The 19,927-nt window shown below is 45.2% G+C and overlaps 1 protein-coding gene across 1 annotated transcript in view; it reads right to left on the reverse strand.

Moving 5' to 3' along the window:
* Positions 1-19,927, reverse strand: part of ATG16L2 (autophagy related 16 like 2) — a 56,698-nt gene that overhangs the window by 24,076 nt on the left and 12,695 nt on the right. The window contains exons 3-10 of the mRNA XM_081002137.1: positions 17,943-18,063; positions 15,533-15,606; positions 13,792-14,034; positions 10,825-10,890; positions 7,681-7,773; positions 4,575-4,637; positions 2,422-2,530; positions 394-499 (exon numbers count right to left, since the gene is read on the reverse strand). Of these exons, the coding sequence (XP_080858263.1) occupies positions 394-499; positions 2,422-2,530; positions 4,575-4,637; positions 7,681-7,773; positions 10,825-10,890; positions 13,792-14,034; positions 15,533-15,606; positions 17,943-18,063 (875 nt within the window). The remainder of the gene's footprint in view (positions 1-393; positions 500-2,421; positions 2,531-4,574; positions 4,638-7,680; positions 7,774-10,824; positions 10,891-13,791; positions 14,035-15,532; positions 15,607-17,942; positions 18,064-19,927) is intronic.

The raw sequence follows: 19,927 nt of genomic DNA on the forward strand, positions 1-19,927 counted from the left end.
TTAAGGTTAGTTAAAGGCGACTACAGGGTCGCAGCGCTCATCTTGCTTTCGGGCTGAGGGAGCGAGTTTTTGTCCGCAGGCAGTTTTCCTGGTCATGTGGCCAGCATGACTAAACTGCTTCTGGCACAATGTGACACTGTGACAGAAATCAGAGCACACGGATACGCTGTTTACCTTCCCGCCACAGCGGTACCTATTTATCTACTTGCACTGGCATGCTTTCAAACTGCTAAGTTGGCAGGAGCTGATACAGAGCAATGGGAGCTCACTCTGTCACGGGGATTCAAACCGCCGACCTTCCGATCTGCAAGCCCAAGAGACTCAGGGGTTTAGACCCCAGCGCCACCCGCTGTGTACAATTGTCAACTAATTCCGCTCTGCGCATCCGCTCACCTCCTGCCACATTCCAGAGCCTGATCAGCTTGTCGGCCCCGCCAGTGGCCAGCACGGATGAATTGAGACTGAACCTGGCAGCGTTGATTTCGGAGGCGTGGCCTTCCTGGAGAAAGGGGAAAAGGACAAAGCAGTTGGTCCCTTACCTTTCCCGCCCCGACCTGGCCACAGTGATCCATGTCACAGTCACCTCCAGGCTTGACTACTGTAATTCGCTCTACCCGGGGCTGCCCTTGAAACTGTGTCCCACAAACTCCAGTGGGTGCAGAATGCTGCAGCAAGGCTCCTCACAGGGTCTCTGCCATGGGAGCATATTCACCCAGTGCTCTACCAGTTGCACTGGCTCCCGGTGGAGTATCGGGTCAAGTTTAAGGTGCTGGTTTTGACCTTTAAAGCCCTTTGTGGCTTAGGGCCCTCATATTTACAGGACTGCCTCTCCTGGTCTGCCCCGCAGAGGACCTTAAGGTCCATGAATAACCATAGTTTAGAGGTCCCGGGCCCTAAGGAAGTCAGGCTATCCTCCACCAGGGCCAGGGCCTTCTCAGTGATGGCTCCGACCTGGTGGAATACTCTGTCCCATGAGACTAGGGCCCGGCAGGATTTAACCTCCTTCCGTCGGGCCTGTAAGACAGAGCTATTCCACCTGGCTTTCAATTTGAACTTAGCCTGATCTTTTATTTCCCTTCTCTTCCCTCACCCTCCTCTTCTTATGAAGATTACCCACTCTGGGACCCCACAGCTAATTCTCCCCTGGTCTCCTCGCTGGCCCAAGTAGGACTAATTTAGCCAGCTAGCCCTGGTGATCATCTAATGTTTATTGGATGGATTTCCCCCCTAAATTGATTTTTGAATTCTGAATTTATTGTTATTCACGTTTTATACTGTATTTTAAGATGTTTTTTGTTGCATCAATTAAGTGTTTTAAATTTGTTGTTAGACGCCCTGAGCCTGGTTTTCCGAACCAGGAAGGGTGGGGTATAAATAAATTATTATTATTATTATTATTATTATTATTATTATTATTATTATTATTGAGACCAGGCAGGGGTGCCATGGAAGTGCAACAAGTTCCTCTTCTGGAGTAGATATGGGAATTCTGCTGGTGGGGACAGTTGCAACGCAAACTCATCCTCCACTCGCGATCCCTTTCTGTCAGCATGTGCAAGGAAAACCACTGGAGGCCAGAAGCACACATTATCAAGAAGAATTATTAAGAAGAGCCCTGCAGCTGGATCCGGCCAATGGCCCATCTAGTCCAGCATCCTGTTCTCAGGGTGGCCACCCAGATGCCCCCACCGGAAGCCCACAAGCAGGATTCGAACACGAGCCCTCTCACCACGCGCGATTCCCAGCAACTGGCGTTCAGACAGCACTGTCTCCAACACCGGTGGAACCAGTGTGGTGTAGTGGTTAGAGTGCTGGACTAGAAACCTGGGAGACCAGGGTTCAAATCCCCGCTTGGCCATGAAGCTCGCTGGATGACAGTCTCAATCGAACCTACCTCACAGGGCTGTTGTGAGGACAGAATGGGCAAGGAGAACTCTGCACACCACCCTGAGCTCCTTGGAGGAAAAGGTGGGGTATAGATGCAATAAGAAATAATAGCAATAGTTATTTTCCCCAGCTCATCCATAAAAATGCAGCTCCCTTCGGTGAATGGCTAGAAGATATGTACAAATTTGCAACACATGAGTGTATAAACATAGACTTGCCATGGACCAATTTAACGATATTTGGGATTAATTTCTATATTAGGTTAAATGTGGGTTAGCTACAGCAACAATCTTGTAATGTTTATAAGTTCTGCTTTTGTTTTGTATTGGATATGGGTGTTCTTTCTTTCTTTCTTTCTTTCTTTCTTTCTTTCTTTCTCCTTTTCCTTTTTCTCTCACCCCCCCTTCCCAAGTCTTATTTTACCCTGTGCACTTACAATTATATACACGTTACTTGTTTTTAGTCATCTAGCATGCTCTTCTTATGTGGCACCCAGGTGAGGTGGCACCTGGTGCTTAGGGATTTCAGATTTACCTGTTCGTCGCTCACTCGTGATGGAAGGCAGGCCGCCGCGCAGGAGGGAATGTAATAGTACCGTTCCTCCGATGGGTTGCTGAAGGAGCTCCCACGTTTCATCCTGAAACTAACAGGTGAAAGTTTTGCACCGTCTTGGATACAGACATGATCACCTCACATTTCTTGCTCTCCCCCTCCCTCCAACTTCATAATAATAATAATAATAATAATAATAATAATATACTATTTATACCCCGCCCATCTGGCTGGGTTTCCCCAGCCACTCTGGGAGGCTTCCAACAAAAGATTAAAATACAGTAATTCATCAAATATTAAAAACTTCCCTAAACAGGGAACTTCCCTAAACCATAGCAATTTTGAACTTGCTGTGACGTCAAATTAAGTATTACAGGTTATTCTGTCTTCAGACAGTCAAATGCCACACAGCTAAACTGCTTAGAAGGACGTCCAAATCAAGTAAACTGGTTCGCCTGCAAACAAGCACTGGAGACCTCATCCAAGCCGCAGTTTCCAGTTCCACTTTGGATACAACCATGGTCTGCAGGAACCCTATTTGCTCTGAACGAGACCTCAGGGAAAACCACAAGGAACTGAGAACCAGGAAATGGATCAACATCAAACATGGAAGAAGGCTGCCCGGACAGGGGATACAAGTTAAAGGTTGTGCATTTGAAAGTTTGTGAAAATGCACGAAGCTAGTGACAAATCTTTCACAGGGGTGGGGAGTAAAATGCCAGTTTTGACTTTCAGTTATGTAAACTTTTAAGTCTATAGTTCTGGAAGTGGGAAGGAGGGAGGGAAGGTGGACATGGCTACAGAAACTCGTGGCTACAATGAATTTGTTAGCCCTCTATGTAATCAGTGCCAGATTTATGTATAAGCTAAACAAGCTATAGCTTAGGGACCCACTCTCTTGGGGGTCCCCAAAAAAATTAAAGGGGGGAAAAAACCCTGGATGTACATTTCCAAAATGTAAGATAAAAAACAAATAAAATAAAACCTACATACAGCAACAGTGTTTTGTGTTGTGTAGGCTCCTGTATTTGTGATGTAAGTCATGGGCCCCGCCTGCTAGCCTGCTCCCTCAAATATCACTGGTTTGCTCCTTTCTATATATAGGGTGCCTACATTCTGCATGGACTGGTTGCAAGGCAACCCGTACAAATGGCTTGAGATACCTATTAGGTCCATAAATTACCATCTAGCATATACTCAACACAAAAAAACAGCGACAATTTGTTGTTGACAAAGGACAGCTGGACATAGAAAGGGCCCCATTACCTTCAGAAGCTTAGGGCCTCTTCAAACCTCAATCCGGCCCTGTCCATGTTAGTGGTCACATGACTGGATCCAAAGAAAGAGAGGAGCCACACAGATAATTTCTCACCCCCATAGAGAAGAGATCTGTGCAACACTAACGTTTGCTACCTTACCCACAGTTGATCCAGACAAAAGTTATCTTCCGCTTGGACTACTGCAATGCGCTCTATGTGGGGCTGCCTTTGAAGGTGACCCGGAAACTGCAATTAATCCAGAATGCAGCAGCTGGGCTGGGGACTGGGAGCGGCCGCCGAGACCACATAACACCGGTCCTGAGAGATCTGCACTGGCTCCCAGTATGTTTCCAAGCACAATTCAAAGTGCTGGTGTTGACCTTCAAAGCCCTAAACAGCCTCGGTCCAGTATACCTGAAGGAGCGTCTCCACCCCCATCGTCCAGCCTGGACACTGAGGTCCAGCTCCAAGGACCTTCTGGCGGTTCCCTCATTGAGAGAAGTGAGGTTACTGGGAACCAGACAGAGGGCCTTCTCGGTGGTGGCGCCCGCCCTGTGGAATGCACTCCCATCAGATGTCAAGGAAATAATCAACTATCGGATGTTTAGAAGACATCTGAAGACAGCCCTCTTTAGGGAAGTTTTTAATATTTAATGCTGTATTGTTTTTAACACTCGATTGGGAGCCGCCCAGAGTGTCTGGGGAAACTCAGCAAGATGGGCGGGGTATAAATAATAAATTATTATTATGAATATTATAAAAAGCTAGTATCATCAAAATGATTCAGGTTCTTATCTTGATTCTTTGGGAGCAATTCAAACACACGCTCCGGACCCAAGTAATCCTGAATGCATAGAAATGGAGCAACCAACTTACTCAAACAAACCCTTGAAAACACCCACGTATCTGGTGAGGGTCATGGAAGTGGCAGAAGCAGATCTAAAACAAGAAGTCAAGTGGAAAAAAGTGATGAACACAGGAATTACACTGGGGAACATTTTTTTTTTTCATTTTCTGTTGCATATGATTTTTCAACCTTTCTTATATGTTCTTTCAATGCTGATTTCAAATCTGAAATCGATTTTCGTGTACATGCTATAGTTATCTTGTAATTTTCGACTTTTGCCGATATGTCATATTTACACTGGAGATAAGTGGACACTGACACGTTGATCTACCCTAACCACATGGTAATTATTGTTTTGCAAACTTAGTTTTTTCTAGTTTTGTAACCCAAATATTTGTATTTTTCAGATCAGACCATGGCTTCTTCAAGTAGACAAAAGTGTGTGAACAAGGTAGAACTACTTTTTCCTTCCAGGAAAGTGGTTTGGGTTTCGTTTCTCGTTCCTCATGTGTGCAAAATTCATTTTCAGCATTCTAAACAACTCCTTTCTTGCCAGAGGAAGCTGAGCCATAGCTGAACTGCAGAACCACAGAGTGGACCTGGGAGGAATCTGCTGTTCCCTAGTTCCGCAAGAGATCGTAAAATCTTGTTTTGTCTTGTTTAGTCGTTTAGTCGTGTCCGACTCTTCGTGACCCCATGGACCAGAGCACGCCAGGCACTTCTGTCCTCCACTGCCTCCCTCAGTTTGGCCAAACTCATGCTGGTAGCTTCAAGAACACCATCCAACCATCTCGTTCTCTGTCGTCCCCTTCTCCTTGTGCCCTCCATCTTTCCCAACATCAGGGTCTTTTCCAGGGAGTCTTCTCTTCTCATGAGGTGGCCAAAGTATTGGAGCCTCAGCTTCACGATCTGTCCTTCCAGTGAGCACTCAGGGCTGATTTCCTTAAGAATGGATACGTTTGATCTTCTTGCAGTCCATGGGACTCTCAAGAGTCTCCTCCAGCACCATAATTCAAAAGCATCAATTCTTCGGCGATCAGCCTTCTTTATGGTCCAGCTCTCACTTCCATACACCACTACTGGGAAAACCATGGCTTTTACTATACGGACCTTTGTTGGCAAGGTGATGTCTCTGCTTTTTAAGATGTTGTCTAGGTTTGCCATCGCCTTTCTCCCAAGGAGCAGGCGTCTTTTAATTTCATGACTGCTGTCACCATCTGCAGTGATCATGGAGCCCAAGAAAGTAAAATCTCTCACTGCCTCCATTTCTTCCCCTTCTATTTGCCAGGAGGTGATGGGCCCAGTGGCCATGATCTTAGTTTTTTTGATATTGAGCTTCAGACCATATTTTGCGCTCTCCTCTTTCACCCTCATTAAAAGGTTCTTTAATTCCTCTTCACTTTCTGCCATCAAGGTTGTGTCATCTGCATATCTGAGGTTGTTGATATTTCTTCCGGCAATCTTAATTCCGGCTTGGGATTCATCCAGCCCAGCCTTTCGCATGATGAATTCTGCATATAAGTTAAATAAGCAGGGAGACAATATACAGCCTTGCCGTACTCCTTTCCCAATTTTAAACCAATCAGTTGTTCCATATCCAGTTCTAACTGTAGCTTCTTGTCCCACATAGAGATTTCTCAGGAGACAGATGAGGTGATCCAGCACTCCCATTTCTTTAAGAACTTGCCATAGTTTGCTGTGGTCGACACAGTCAAAGGCTTTTGCATAGTCAATGAAGCAGAAGTAGATGTCTTTCTGGAACTCTCTAGCTTTCTCCATAATCCAGCGCATGTTTGCAATTTGGTCTCTGGTTCCTCTGCCTTTTCTAAATCCAGCTTGCACTTCTGGGAGTTCTCGGTCCACATACTGCTTGAGCCTTCCTTGTAGAATTTTAAGCATAACCTTGCTAGCATGAGATCGTAAAATACATTTCTTAAAAAACCAGAAGCATTTCTCCTGGATAAAGTAGGGGAAGAAATTTCAAAAAGGGACCAAAAATTGTTTCTGTATGCAGCTACGGCAGCAAGGACTCTTTTAGCCCCAAAATGGAAGCAACAGGAATTAGCAACCACTGAGGAGTGGCAGATGAAGATGATGGAATATGCACAGCTAGCAAAGCTGCCCAGGAAAATCCAAAACCAACGTTGATCAAGTTTTCCAAAAAGACTGGGATGAATTTATCCAATGCTTGAAGGACAACTGCAGTTAGCAACACTAGCAGGATTGTCTTAAGAAGACTTGCAATGTCTATGATTCCTACCTTTTTATGTTTATTTAAAATTGCAATAATTGAAATGGATGAAAGGTAAATAGGAAGGAATACAAATGCGATGATACTGAAAGGAATTATGGTAACCACAAGGCAGAGGGCGGGGGGCGGGGTTGACCAGCTCATATGAGCAAAATTTAATGTGCAAAATAAGGATGCATTTACGAATTATAAAATGGAAATTCAATAAAATTTTATTTAAAAAAATAGTTCGCAATTTTCCTGTGCCACAAACATGCACAGACAAGCCCCTCAAACAATGGCTCTTTCTGTAGCCCATGGGTAGGCAAACTAAGGCCCAGGGGCCGGATCTGGCCCAATTGCCTTCTAAATCCGGCCTGTGGACAGTCTGGGAATCAGCATGTTTTTACATGAGCAGAATGTGTCCTTTTATTTAAAATGCATCTCTGGGTTATTTGTGGGGTGTAGGAATTCATTCATATATTTCCCCCCCCCCAAAATAAACTATATATACTAGATATGGTCTGAGGGACAGTGGACCGGCTCCCTGCTGAAAAAGTTTGTTGACCCCTAATGTAGCCCCTGCCTAAGCCCCTCTCAAATTTTCTGCCTGTGAGGATGAGATTCTAAGGGGAGATTCTGCACAGAATTTCACTCTCTCCAGAGCAAAGCCAATGGCAGCCTTTGCATGCACCCCTCAAATGTAGGAGACTCTTAAGATGGATTTTCACGAGTGATTTTTATCAGCGTGTCCTTTAAACTGCCACGTTTTCTATGTGCCGCCTTCTTCTTGTTGCTGCAAGACTTTGATGGGAGGAAAGGATGCAAAACTCCAACCAATTTAAAAAGAAGCTAATGCAATAATAGCAATACAAAAACTATGAGCACCACAGTTCATGCCTCACCGAAAGGGCCTTTTCCACACCTTTTCGCCAGGCTCCCCCTGGGCGTCTCTGTGGAGCATCTTTTGCTCATCAGCCTTCCCTTCTTCTGGCTCTCTGACAAAGAGAAAAGGTGCGGAAAATTAGGGAGCACAAGAGCAAGATCGACAATATTTTAATGCATTTATTGCATTTATAGATCACCTTCTTTCTCCAAAGGCCTCAAGGAACAGCACACGGTTCTCCCTATTTAATTCCTCCAACAGCAACAACAACCCTGTAAGGTAGGTTAGGCTGAGAGGCAGTGAGAGGCCACCTGGTGGCGGAGTGGGGATTTGAACCTGCGTCTCTCAGATCCTAGTCCAACACAGTGGTTCTCAATTATTATTATTATTATTTTAAAAAAGGTTAAAAAATTGTGTCGGTGCATTCAGGAAGTGGATAACCAAGCTGGTGGATAACCAAGTTCCAAATCTGGAAATATAATGACATTTGCATTGCATTTATTTTTATACACACACACACACACACACACACACACGTACTTTTCTGTGTATAAGGCAAGAATTTTTTTCTTTAAAAATTATGTTAAGAAAAGGGGGGTCGTCTTATACATGGGGCAATTTCCCCCCATTTTCTTTGTTTGGAATCCCCCAAAATAGGGGTGTATTCTACATGGGGGCGTGTTATACACAGAAAAATACAGTATGTACCGTATTTTGCGCTCCATAGGACGCTCCGGCCCATAGGACGCACCTAGTTTTTTTGGGGGGGAAATAAAGAAAAAAAATTTTATTTCCCCCCCAGGGGCGGGGCTGGAAGAACTAGGTCGGGGAACAGCGGGAAGGTGCACTCTGCCTCCCCGCTGTCCCCCGAGCTTGTGGGGCTGGCGATGGGGAGAAGTGTGCTGATCCCGGGACGGCAGGCAGCTCTGCGCAACCCTCGGAGCCGGTCTCCCGAGGGTTGCGCAGAGCTTTCTGAAGCCTGGAGAGCGAGAGGGGTCAGTGCGGACCGACCCCTCTCGCTCTCCAGGCTTCAGCGAAAGCCTGTATTCGCCCCATAGGACGCACACACATTTCCCCTTCATTTTTGGAGGGGGAAAAGTGCGTCCTATAGGGCGAAAAATACGGTATATATACAAACACACACACATATATAGATAAAGGTACAGATAAAGGTACCCAGTCACAGCCAACTCTGGGGTTGCGATGCTCATCTTGCCTTCAGGCCAAGGGAGCTGACGTTTGTCCTCAGACAGCTTCCGGGTCATGTGGCCAGCATGACTAAGCCGCTTCTGGCGAACCAGAGCAGCGCACAGAAACGCCGTTTACCTTCCCGCCGGGGCAGTATCTATTTATCTACTTGCACTTTGACGTGCTTTCGAACTGCTAGGTTGGCAGGAGCAGGGACTGAGCAACAGGAGCTCACCCCGTCGCAGGGATTCGAACCGCCGACCTTCTGATCGGCAAGCCCTAGGCTCTGTGGTTTAGACCACAGCGCCACCCGCGTCCCTAATTTCACTTATATACTTTCATAATAGACAATTTTTTATGTACTTTTTGTTTCCTTTCCCCCTTTACTTTGCTTAGAGAAGTATTTCAAATATATATATATATATATATATATATATATATATATATATAGTTCCAGATCTGCCCACGTAATATGGGAGGTGCCGATCAAGCCAGAGGGAATTCCCCAAGCCTTCCTAATGACAGGAAAAGGTCTCTTCGTCCCAGAGGCCACCTGGAGGGACATTGACAAACCGGCTGCCTTGCAGAGACAGCGAACTGCCACTTAGCAGCCTTGGAACATTTTAGGTCTTGGCGGAAAGGTGTTGCGCTCAGCATGGGGAGCATAAGGCCAATATTGCGCATTTCAGCAGCAGTCTTGCTCCCTCCCTCCCTCCCCCCTGGGTATTTAATTAGCCAGCAGCCCTGGGGACATAACGATCAACGTACCAATTAACTCAGGCTCTTTGCAGCTCCCTCTGCATCATCACCAGGAGAATCTGGTTCATATACAAACATTTCGGTGGCCAGCCCAACAAGTTGTTTCAGCTCAACCAAGAGGAGAGGGGGACAGGGAAGATGAGGCTAGATAGATTAGATAGATAGATAGATAGATAGATAGATAGATAGATAGATACAGTGGTGCCCCGCAAGACGAATGCCTCGCAAGACGGAAAACCCGCTAGACGAAAGGGTTTTCCGTTTTGGAGGTGCTTCGCAAAACGAATTTCCTATGTGCTTGCTTCGCAAGACGAAAATGTCTTGCGAGTTCCTGCGGGGTTTTTTTCCTTTTCCCCCCCTTTTTCCCAAGCCGCTAAACCGCTTATCAGCTGATGGCTAAGCCGCTTAACAGCTGATCGCTAAGCCGCTTATCAGCTGATCGTTAAGCCGCTTATCAGCTGATCTTTAAGCCGCTTAACAGCTGATCGCTAAGCCGCTTATCAGCTGATCGTTAAGCCGCTTATCAGCTGATCTTTAAGCCGGTTATCAGCTGATCTTTAAGCCGCTTAACAGCTGATCGCTAAGCCGCTTATCAGCTGATCCGCTAAGCCCACTAATACTGTAGCGCTAATCCGCTAAACCGCTAATGGGCTTGCTTCGCAAGACGAAAAAACCCGCAAGATGAAGAGACTCGCAGAACGGATTCTTTTCGTCTTGCGAGGCACCACTGTAGATAGATAGATAGATAGATAGATAGAGAGATATAGATAGATAGATAGATAGATAGATAGATAGATAGATAGATGATAGATAGATAGATAGATAGATAGATAGATGATAGATAGATAGATAGATGATAGATAGATGATATAGAGAGATATATAGATACATATTCTGCCTTTCAACCAGACAGAGGGCCTTCCCGGTAGTGGCGCCCACCCTGTGGAATGCCCTCCCATCAGATGTCAAGGAAATAAACTTTTTAGAAGACATCTGAAGCAGCCCTGTTTAGGGAAGTTTTTAATGTTTGCTGTTTTGTTATAATAATAATAATAATAATAATAATAATAATAATAATAATATTCTGTTTGGAGTCGCCGAAACCCAGCCAGATGGGCAGGGTCTAAATAATAAAATAAATTCATTATTATTATTAATATAATCATCCTTATTCTTATTATCCGAAGATCTTTGAGGACCCACAAGCATGACTTACACCTTAATGCCAACCGGGGTCCTCGCTGCCTTCTTCAGCTCCTTGGCCAGCCGGTCTTGCTTTGCCCTGCAAGGAGAGGAAGGGCATCAGGGGGTGTGCAAGACATTCTCCTCCCATATGTCCTGCTTGCTAGATTTTCCAGGTTCTTTTGAGAGACAGGGCTGTGCTTCTGTCAAGGATGGGGTGAGGTCACAGGTTCAATGCTCTCCGAGTACGGCCGCCCCTGAGCTATGTTACCTGTGCAAACAAGTACTATTTCCTATTTTAAAATTCATTGCCCAGCGATTTTACTGGGTGGTAGAAGTATGAGAAAGGAAGTCGGGGGGGGGGTGTTTCCATGCACCATTAGGAATACGGGAAGCTAGGGTCTCTCCCCCCCCCCCCCGCCAGCTCCTTTATTGCCATTTGAAAGAGGCCTCTCTTTATATTGTTGTGAGTTTGTGGGCGCGGGTGTGTTTTTCGGAAGTCGAACGTCCGATGCGGCTGTCGGCTACTGTTTCCGGGGCGCCTGCACCAATCAGAAGCTGCGCCTTGGTTTTCGAACATTTCAGAAGTCAAATGGAATTCCAGAATGGATTAAGTTTGGCGCTTTTGTTTTTGCTATTCATTTTGCGTTTTTGTTTTTGAGGCTTTTTCAGTTAACTTGTTTTGGTGACTGTGTGGAACCCAGTTCAGCTACTGATTGATTGATTGATTGATTGTGTGACTGTGGAAATGGATAAAAGTCCCCCATCCAAACAATGACTATCATCAGTGCAAGTAAGAAAAAAAAAAATCATTTTAATTTTAATAATCTACAATACTGTCTTATTTATTTTATAGTACAGTACATTGATTATTGCTTTTATTTTATGGATCAATGGTCTCTTTAGATAGTAAAATTCATGTTAAATTGCTGTTTTAGGTGTTGTTTACAAAAGTCTGGAACGGATTAATCCATTTTGCATAACTTTCTATGGGAAAGTGTGCCTTGGTTTTGGAATGCTTTGGTTTTGGAAGAGATTTCTGGAACAAATTAAGTTTGAGAACCAAGGTACCACTGTACAAGTTTCTTTGTAATACAGTGACCTTACCTGGCTACGTAAGTCTCCTCATCGATCATCCCATATGAATGAGCCAGGTTGCAAGAGCTGTAATTAAGGGCTGGTGCCCTCCAGGTTGGGGGGGGGTGGAGGGACTTTCCTCCAGACTACTCTCCTAGCTGCTAGTTGGGACAACGGTAGCCAGGATGGAGCCGAGCTTGAAAGCAGGCTGGAAGCTGGAGACCCAGAGACCGGCTTGCTCTATGCTGGATTCAAAGCTGTGGCACTAATGGAGAAGTAAGATCTATTTGGGTGTTAATGCTCAGTGCTGGATTTGCGTATAAGCTAAACAAGCTATAGCTTAGGGCCCCACTCTCTTGGGAGCCCCCCCCAAAAAATAGAGGGGAAAAACCTGAATGTACATTTCTAAAATATAAGATAAAAAACAAATAAAATAAAACCTACCGTACATACAGCAACAGTGCTTTGTGTTGTGTAGGCTCCTATGATGCAAGTCAGGCATAGGCAAACCTGGCCCTCCAGATGTTTTGGGACTAAACTCCCATCATCCCTACCCAACAGGGATGATGGGAGTTGTAGTCCCAAAACAAGTGGAGGGCCGAGTTTGCCTATGCTTGATGCCTGCTCCCTAAAGTATCACTGGTTTGCTCCTTTCTATATATAGGGTGCCTACATTCTGCATGGACTGGTTGCAAGGCAACATGTGCAAATGGATTTAGATACCTATTAGGTCCATAAATTACCATCTAGCATATATTCAACACAAAAAACAGAGGCAATTTGTTGTTGACAAAGGACAGCTGGACATATAAAGGGCCCCATTACCTTCAGGAGATTAGGGCCTCATCAAACCTAAATCCAGCCCTGTTCATGTTGTGAGCCCCTCCCGCCTGTGCTCAGGTTGTACATATGTACAAATAAAGCCATATACAGTCGAACCTTGCTTTTCAAACAGCTTGGTTCTTGAACGTTTTGGCTCCCGAATGCTGGAAACCCAGAAGTGACTGTTCCGGTTTGTGAACTATTTTTGGAAGCCAAACGTCCAAGGGGGCTTCTGATTGGCTGCAGGAGCTTCCTGCAGCCAATCGGAAGCCACACTTTGGTTTCCAAAAGTTTTGGAAGTCAAACGGACTTCTGGAACGGATTCCGTTCGACCTCCAAGGTACGACTGTATCCTAAAGACGCCATCGTCTTCGTTCGAAGGAAACCAAACTTGGGGCAAGTGCCTGGGTTAAACCCTAGAGTTTCTCACTGCTCAAAGACTGTATTTCAAAACCCTGATGAAAATCAGGATGTGTATTTTTTGGTGCTGAGAGAGTCAGCATCTGACACCTTCCCAATCTTATCCCATTTGCGACACAAAGGCTATTCCTACAAACAGCCAGCAGGGGGTCGCTTTTACTTTCGCAAGATTGAATATATTGCCCTGGGCTGTACTGGAGGGACGATTCCAACAGATTCCACACAAAAAACGCTTATGTCCCTGTGGAGATGGCAGTACCGAATCGGTGGCGCATGCCCTTTTGGCTTGCCCTCTTTATAGAGACTTATCACCCCTATTTTATTGTCCATTCCGGGTCACCCAGCCATTGCCACAGTGTCCTTTTTCTTGGCAGATCAAGAAGAGCAGGTGACAGCAAAGGTGGCAAGGTTTTTAGCTGGGGCAATCAGAATAAGACCCACTATTTGACTACGGATTCAAAACCCTAAAATGTATTTTATATGCTTGACTTTTTCTTTCTATTCTTTGACTATTGTATTGTGGTTTTATTGCTATGGCCAATGGCTGACGCAAATAAAGATTCATTCATTCAGCCAGTAGGGGGCACTTCAGCCCACACTTCCCCTGTGCCAAACTCTCCAGATCTGAACTGCTGCTGCCCCCCAGGCCCTGACCTCCCTCCCCGTTTCGGAGGTCGCCCACCTCTCAAGGGCCTTGTTCCTGTGCTCGGCGGCCTCTGCTTTCTTCTGCATGAAGCACCTGAGCAGCTCCAGGCCTCTCTCGGCCGCCCGGCGGAACTCCCCATCCTGCTGAAGGTAGCGCTGGTGCAGAGAGACGTAGTCTTCCTTCATGGCGACGGTCCTGCGGCTCAGCTCCTCCACCTGCTCCTGCAGCAGGCGATGCTCGGACTCCAGCTCAGAGACGTGCCCACTCAGACCGGCCAGCCTGGAGCAGACCAAAGCAAATGGTGAAGACAGGGCGTCAGAAGAGCCGGCTGGACGAGACCCTTCCAGCCCAGCATCCGGTTCTCCCAGGGGCCAACCAGGTGCCCATTATGGGAAACTTGCAAGCAGGATTCGAACACAGGAGCAACTCTCCCCTCCTGTGATTTCCAGGAAGCACTGCTGCCATCAACTGTGGAGGCAGGGAGGGGGGGTTTTTGAGCAGGAATTTGGGGGAACTGAGTCTCCTTACCTTTTCAAAATTAAATAATTACGGTCGTACCTCTGGATACGAACAGGATCTGCTCCGGAGCCCCGTTCACATCCTGAAGCGAACGCAACCCGCGTCTGCGCGTGCAGTGATTCGCCGCTTCTGCGCATGCATGTGACATCATTTTGACCGTCTCCACATGTGCAAGCAGCGAAACCCGGAAGTAACATGTTCATTACTTCCGGGTCGCAGCGGAGTGCAACCCAAAAATGCTCAACCTGAAGCAACTTCATCCCGAGGTATGACTGTATTGTGTTTTGTCTGGGTGGGCTGGGATGGATGTATTTACCCAACGACTGAGCCAAAAATCCACCTATATCTGTAATCAATCAAGTTGTGGCCGTTTCTCATCCTGATCATTGTCTGCTCGAGTTTATTCATCACATCTTACATTTAGCCACTGCCTGGGGGGGTGGGGAGTGGCACTGCGCCGGGGCCCACAATAAACCAACAAACAAAAAAATTTGTGGGGAACTCCCCCACCTCCACCCCCCATTATTATTTAATTTGGCAACCCTGGTTTGCGCTTCAAGACCCCCAAGCCAGTCTCAGGAGAATAAAGACACAAGCACAGAATTTAGGTTAATGTTAATGGCCAAAATTTAGGCCACAGCTGTATTGGTTACAGAATGTGAGGGGTACTGGCTTAGGCATTGGCATCAAGAGACTACAGTATATCTGACTCCTGCTCGCCTTGCAGGAAGTCTGGACGGGTAAACTACCAGTAGGGGGAGCCCCGCTGATGCGGACTGATCACTAAAATATAATCTAAAATTGTCATTTAAAACCTCAGTCATTTTGGTAGTACAGTGGTACATCGGGTTACATACACTTCAGGTTACATACGTGTCAGGGCTGCCTCAAGTCTCAGCTCACAAAAGACCAACGCCTATCTTTTCTTATATACGCTTCAGGTTACAGACTCCACTAACCCAGAAATATTACCTCGGGTTAAGAACTTTGCTTCAGGATGAGAACAGAAATCGTGCAGTGGCGGCACAGCGGCAGCAGGAGGCCCCATTAGCTAAAGTAGTGCTTCAGGTTCAGAACAGTTTCAGGTTAAGAACGGACCTCCGGAACGAATCAAGTACTTAACCCGAGGTACCATTGTATTATGTCTGTCCTGGACCTGAAGGGTAGAACTTCGCTCACCATTGCCCCCACCAAAAAAAAAAGAAAGAATCGAAAAGAGGCGTTGCGCTATAGAAGCAGCTGGACGGAGGAACGTTACCTGCCCCTCTGTTCCTCCAGTTCGGCATCTTTCGCTTGGAGCTGCAAGTTCCATTCATAGATGCTGTAGGCAAGCTGAAAAAGAACAGAGAAGGGTCCCCTGGTCAGTTGGTCTGCAGGCTTCTCCTTCAATGAATGACTGGATCATGCCTTGGGAAGGGAGACATCCTGGAGAAGGTGATGGCATCAGAGCAAACAAGAAGCTGGAATGGGCGATGGCAGGGCCGGATTTAGGTTTGATGAGGCCCTAAGTCAGGCATCCCCAAACTCAGCCCTCCAGATGTTTGGGGACTACAATTCCCATCATCCCTGACCACTAGTCCTGTTAGCTAGGGATGATGGGAGTTGTAGTCCCAAAACATCTGGAGGGCCGAGTTTGGGGGTGCCTGCTCTCAGCTACTGAAGGTCATGGGGCCCTTTCTATGTCCAGCTGTCCTCTGTCAACAACAAATGGTCGCTGGTTTTTTGTGCTGAATATATGCTAGATGGTAATTCACGGACCTAATAGGTATCTCAAGCCATTTGCACATGTTGCCCTGCAACCAGTCCATGCAGAATATAGGCACCCTATATATAGAAAGGAGCAAAGCAGTGATATTTTTGGGAGCAGGCTAGCAGGCGGGTCCCATGACTTACATTGTAGGAGCCTACACAGCACAAAACACTGTTGCTGTTTGTAGGTTTTATTTTCTTTGTTTTTTTTATCTTCTATTTTGGAAATGTACATCCAGGTTTTTTTTCCTTTAAATTTTTTGGGGGCTCCCAAAAGAGTGGGGCCCTAAGCTATAGATTGTTTAGCTTATATGTAAATCCGGCCCTGGGTGATGGACCTTATTTTTGGTCCGTCGACATTTAAGCATCTGTTTATTCATATGCCTGCTCTGTCCTGAGTCTGCTATTAGTGTTGTTTCTTTAAGTTCGCACAAAAATTCGAAAACACGTCAAGATTTTGCACATCTTCTGAAACTTTTTGAGCTGAGAAGTGTATCACAGGATTCAAAGATCTGCACATTCGAAATGGTAATTGCCTTGTTGAGGATATGCTCTGGACTAGGGTGGATAAAAATCAATGATTAATTTTTTTTTTTTTTTTAAATGGATTTTTTAAAATTTAAATTGGATTTTTAAAATAAAATGCTTTTGGAGGAAAAATCTTTCTAAAGATAGTTTTCTGTTTAAGTTACATTATAGTCCAAAGGCTATCCATCAGGAAATAAGGGTTTGTTTTAAGTTTTTCATGTGTGCTAAAACTCAGTCTAAGTTTTTTTATTAAAAAAATTGTTTAACCACATCAGTTAACAAACAGGATACATATGCTAAAATGTTATTGTTTTTGTTAAACAAATTGTTTAAATTGTAACTAATGATTATTTTTCTCCTTCCAATAAAGTACAGCAGAAAAGTTGTCCAAATATAAACAGTTAACTTATTAAACCTCACAATAATTTCATAATTATCCATGTATTTCTAATAGTTATAACCAAATCAGTAATTTTTATATAACTGTAAAAACTACTCTGAAAATTTATTATTCCAAAAATGAAACCTTCATCTGGTTGTAAATATTAAGATTATACCAGCAAGAATGAGTCTTTCTGTAAAAAAAAATAATGCCAGCAAATTCCACGGTCGAACAGCTCTTACTGTCAGGAAGTTCTTCCTAATGTTTAGGTGGAATCTTCTTTCTTGTAGTTTGGATCCATTGCTCCGTGTCCGCTTCTCTGGAGCAGCAGAAAACAACCTTTCTCCCTCCTCTATGTGACATCCTTTTATATATTTGAACATGGCTATCATATCACCCCTTAACCTCCTCTTCTCCAGGCTAAACATGCCCAGCTCCCTTAGCCGTTCCTCATAAGGCATCGTTTCCAGGCCTTTGACCATTTTGGTTGCCCTCCTCTGGACACGTTCCAGTTTGTCAGTGTCCTTCTTGAACTGTGGTGCCCAGAACTGGACACAGTACTCCAGGTGAGGTCTGACCAGAGCAGAATACAGTGGCACTATTACTTCCCTTGATCTAGATGCTATTGATGCAGCCCAGAATTGCATTGGCTTTTTTAGCTGCCGCGTCACACTGTTGGCTCATGTCAAGTTTGTGGTCAACCAAGACTCCTAGATCCTTTTCACATGTACTGCTCTCAAGCCAGGTGTCACCCATCTTGTATTTGTGCCTCTCATTTTTTTTGCCCAAGTGCAATACTTTACATTTCTCCCTGTTAAAATTCATCTTGTTTTACTGACTAGTGATTTAAATCGTGATTTAAATTGATTTAAATCAAATCTACCCTACTCTGGACCAATGAATGATTCTGCTTACCCCTTTCTGTCCCATTTCCCTGGCCTCTCCTGTTCCTTGGATGTGAGAGAGGTGTCTCCCCCAGAACCCCAGGCCCAATCCTGTGTCAGCTTACCTCCCCGTTGATGCTTTCCAGCTCCGCCAAATGTCTCTCATGAATCCCCTTCAGGGTCTCCGTCGTTTCTGCAGAGCCCAAGACTGCACCCAAGAAACAGTCAGTGGTCTCCTCGATGGGTCTGCAAAAACACAAGCAAATTCAGGTGAGAAAATCAGAGTAGCCACCAGTCATCAATAGCCCTCTGTGAATTTGTCCTGTCCTCTTTAAAAGCCACCCAGGTTGGTTGCCATCACTGCCTCCTGTGGCAGGAGTTCCATAGTTGAACCATGCACCGCATGAAGAAGCCCGCAAGCAAAAGCAACAAACCCTCCCCATCATATTCCCTGGCAACTGGCACTTTGCCTTAAAAAATAGAGGCTTTGTTTAGACAGCAAGGCTCCCAGCTCCGCGCTCCATGAATTAATCTGTGCAACCAACAGTCTGTGAACCCCACAGTTCTTGCAGCCATGGAAATTAATATTGGGCATGGAAAATCAACTTCTGGAGAATGCCTTTTTGTTTCTAATTCAAAGCCGCTAACCAGTGAATTCCGTGCATCCGCTATGTGCTGTTTGAAGACAGGCTTCCCTTTGTCTGTGCAAAATCTGTTGCCAATCAATTTAATTGATTCAGTTCCAGCGTCATAAAAGAGATTTCTCTTAATCCACTTTCTCCGTCATCTCTTTTGCTGTGGCAGCTCTCCACACACACACACACACACACACACACAGGGTGCGGGTGCGGGTGTCCTGGGTGGGGGGAAACCGCCCCCTTCGACCCCAGATGAACCAAAAACCTCAGACACCCAGATTTCCTTTGAAAAAGGGAAAGTTTCCAGCAGTGGTAAGACCTGAGGAAAATGTACAAACGCTATACTTCTTCTTTGTGTGAGAAACCTGCATGTTCCCTCTTTCTGGTTGGACACTGTGAGGCAAGGATGCTGGACTAGATGGGCCACTGGCCTGATCCAGAAAACTCTAATAATAATAATAATAATAATAATAATAATAATAATAATAATTTATTATTTACACCCCGCCCATCTGCCTGGGTTTCCCCAGCCACTCTGAGAGGCTCCCAACCAAATATTAAATACACAATACAGCATTAAACATTAAAAACTTCCCTAAACAGGGCTGCCTTCAGATGTCTTCTAAAAGTCTGGTAGTTGTTTTTTTCCTTGACATCTGGTGGGAGGGTGTTCCACAGGCCACCACCGAGAAGGCCCTCTGCCTGGTTCCCTGTAACTTCACTTCTTGCAGGGAGGAAACCACCAGAAGGCCCTCGCAGCTGGACCTCAGTGTCCGGGCAGAACAATGGAGACACTTCTTCAGGTATACAGGACTGTTCTTCTGTATACTGTTCTTTGCAGTATTCTGTTCTTACATATTCTATTCTTTGCAGTGCCCCAAGAAATAAAAGCCTCGCAGACGCACAGACCCCTGCAGGCTGCAATGGGGGCATGAGTTTAAGAGATCAGAAACTATTCTTGAACCTAACTGAGGTGGTTCTTTTAGTGCTATGTGAATTAAGCGTGAAAAAACGCTTATCACTAGGGCTGGGTGATCTATTGATATATCGTCGAAAACCGGTTTGAAGTGATATCGGTTTCATAGTTTTTTACCTGACAATATATCGTGAATCATGATGTGTGTTTGGGCTACGTGATACATCGTAGAAAACCAGTTTGCAGCCCATATCGTGATATCAGTGTCATGATTTTTGACCTGGCAATATATCGCGAATCATGATGTATGCATGTTTGCTATGCAAAAATCACAATGTGGGAAAACTGTGAAACCAGCCAATGTCTCTACCTAACTCCATCCTTATTTCAGACATTGTGAAATATCAGTATATTGTGATTCTTAGCTGGTATTATAAGGAAAAAAACTGCTCCTTCTCCCTTATGGGGTACCCAAGAGCCCGTATAGAGTTCTTATGTAGGTTCTCTATCAGTAGAAGAAAATAACAGAGGCCAACCAGAGAATATTGAAGAGCAA

This window comes from Podarcis pityusensis, assembly GCF_964106645.2.
Source record: "Podarcis pityusensis genome assembly, chromosome: 4".
Lineage (NCBI taxonomy): Eukaryota > Metazoa > Chordata > Lepidosauria > Squamata > Lacertidae > Podarcis > Podarcis pityusensis.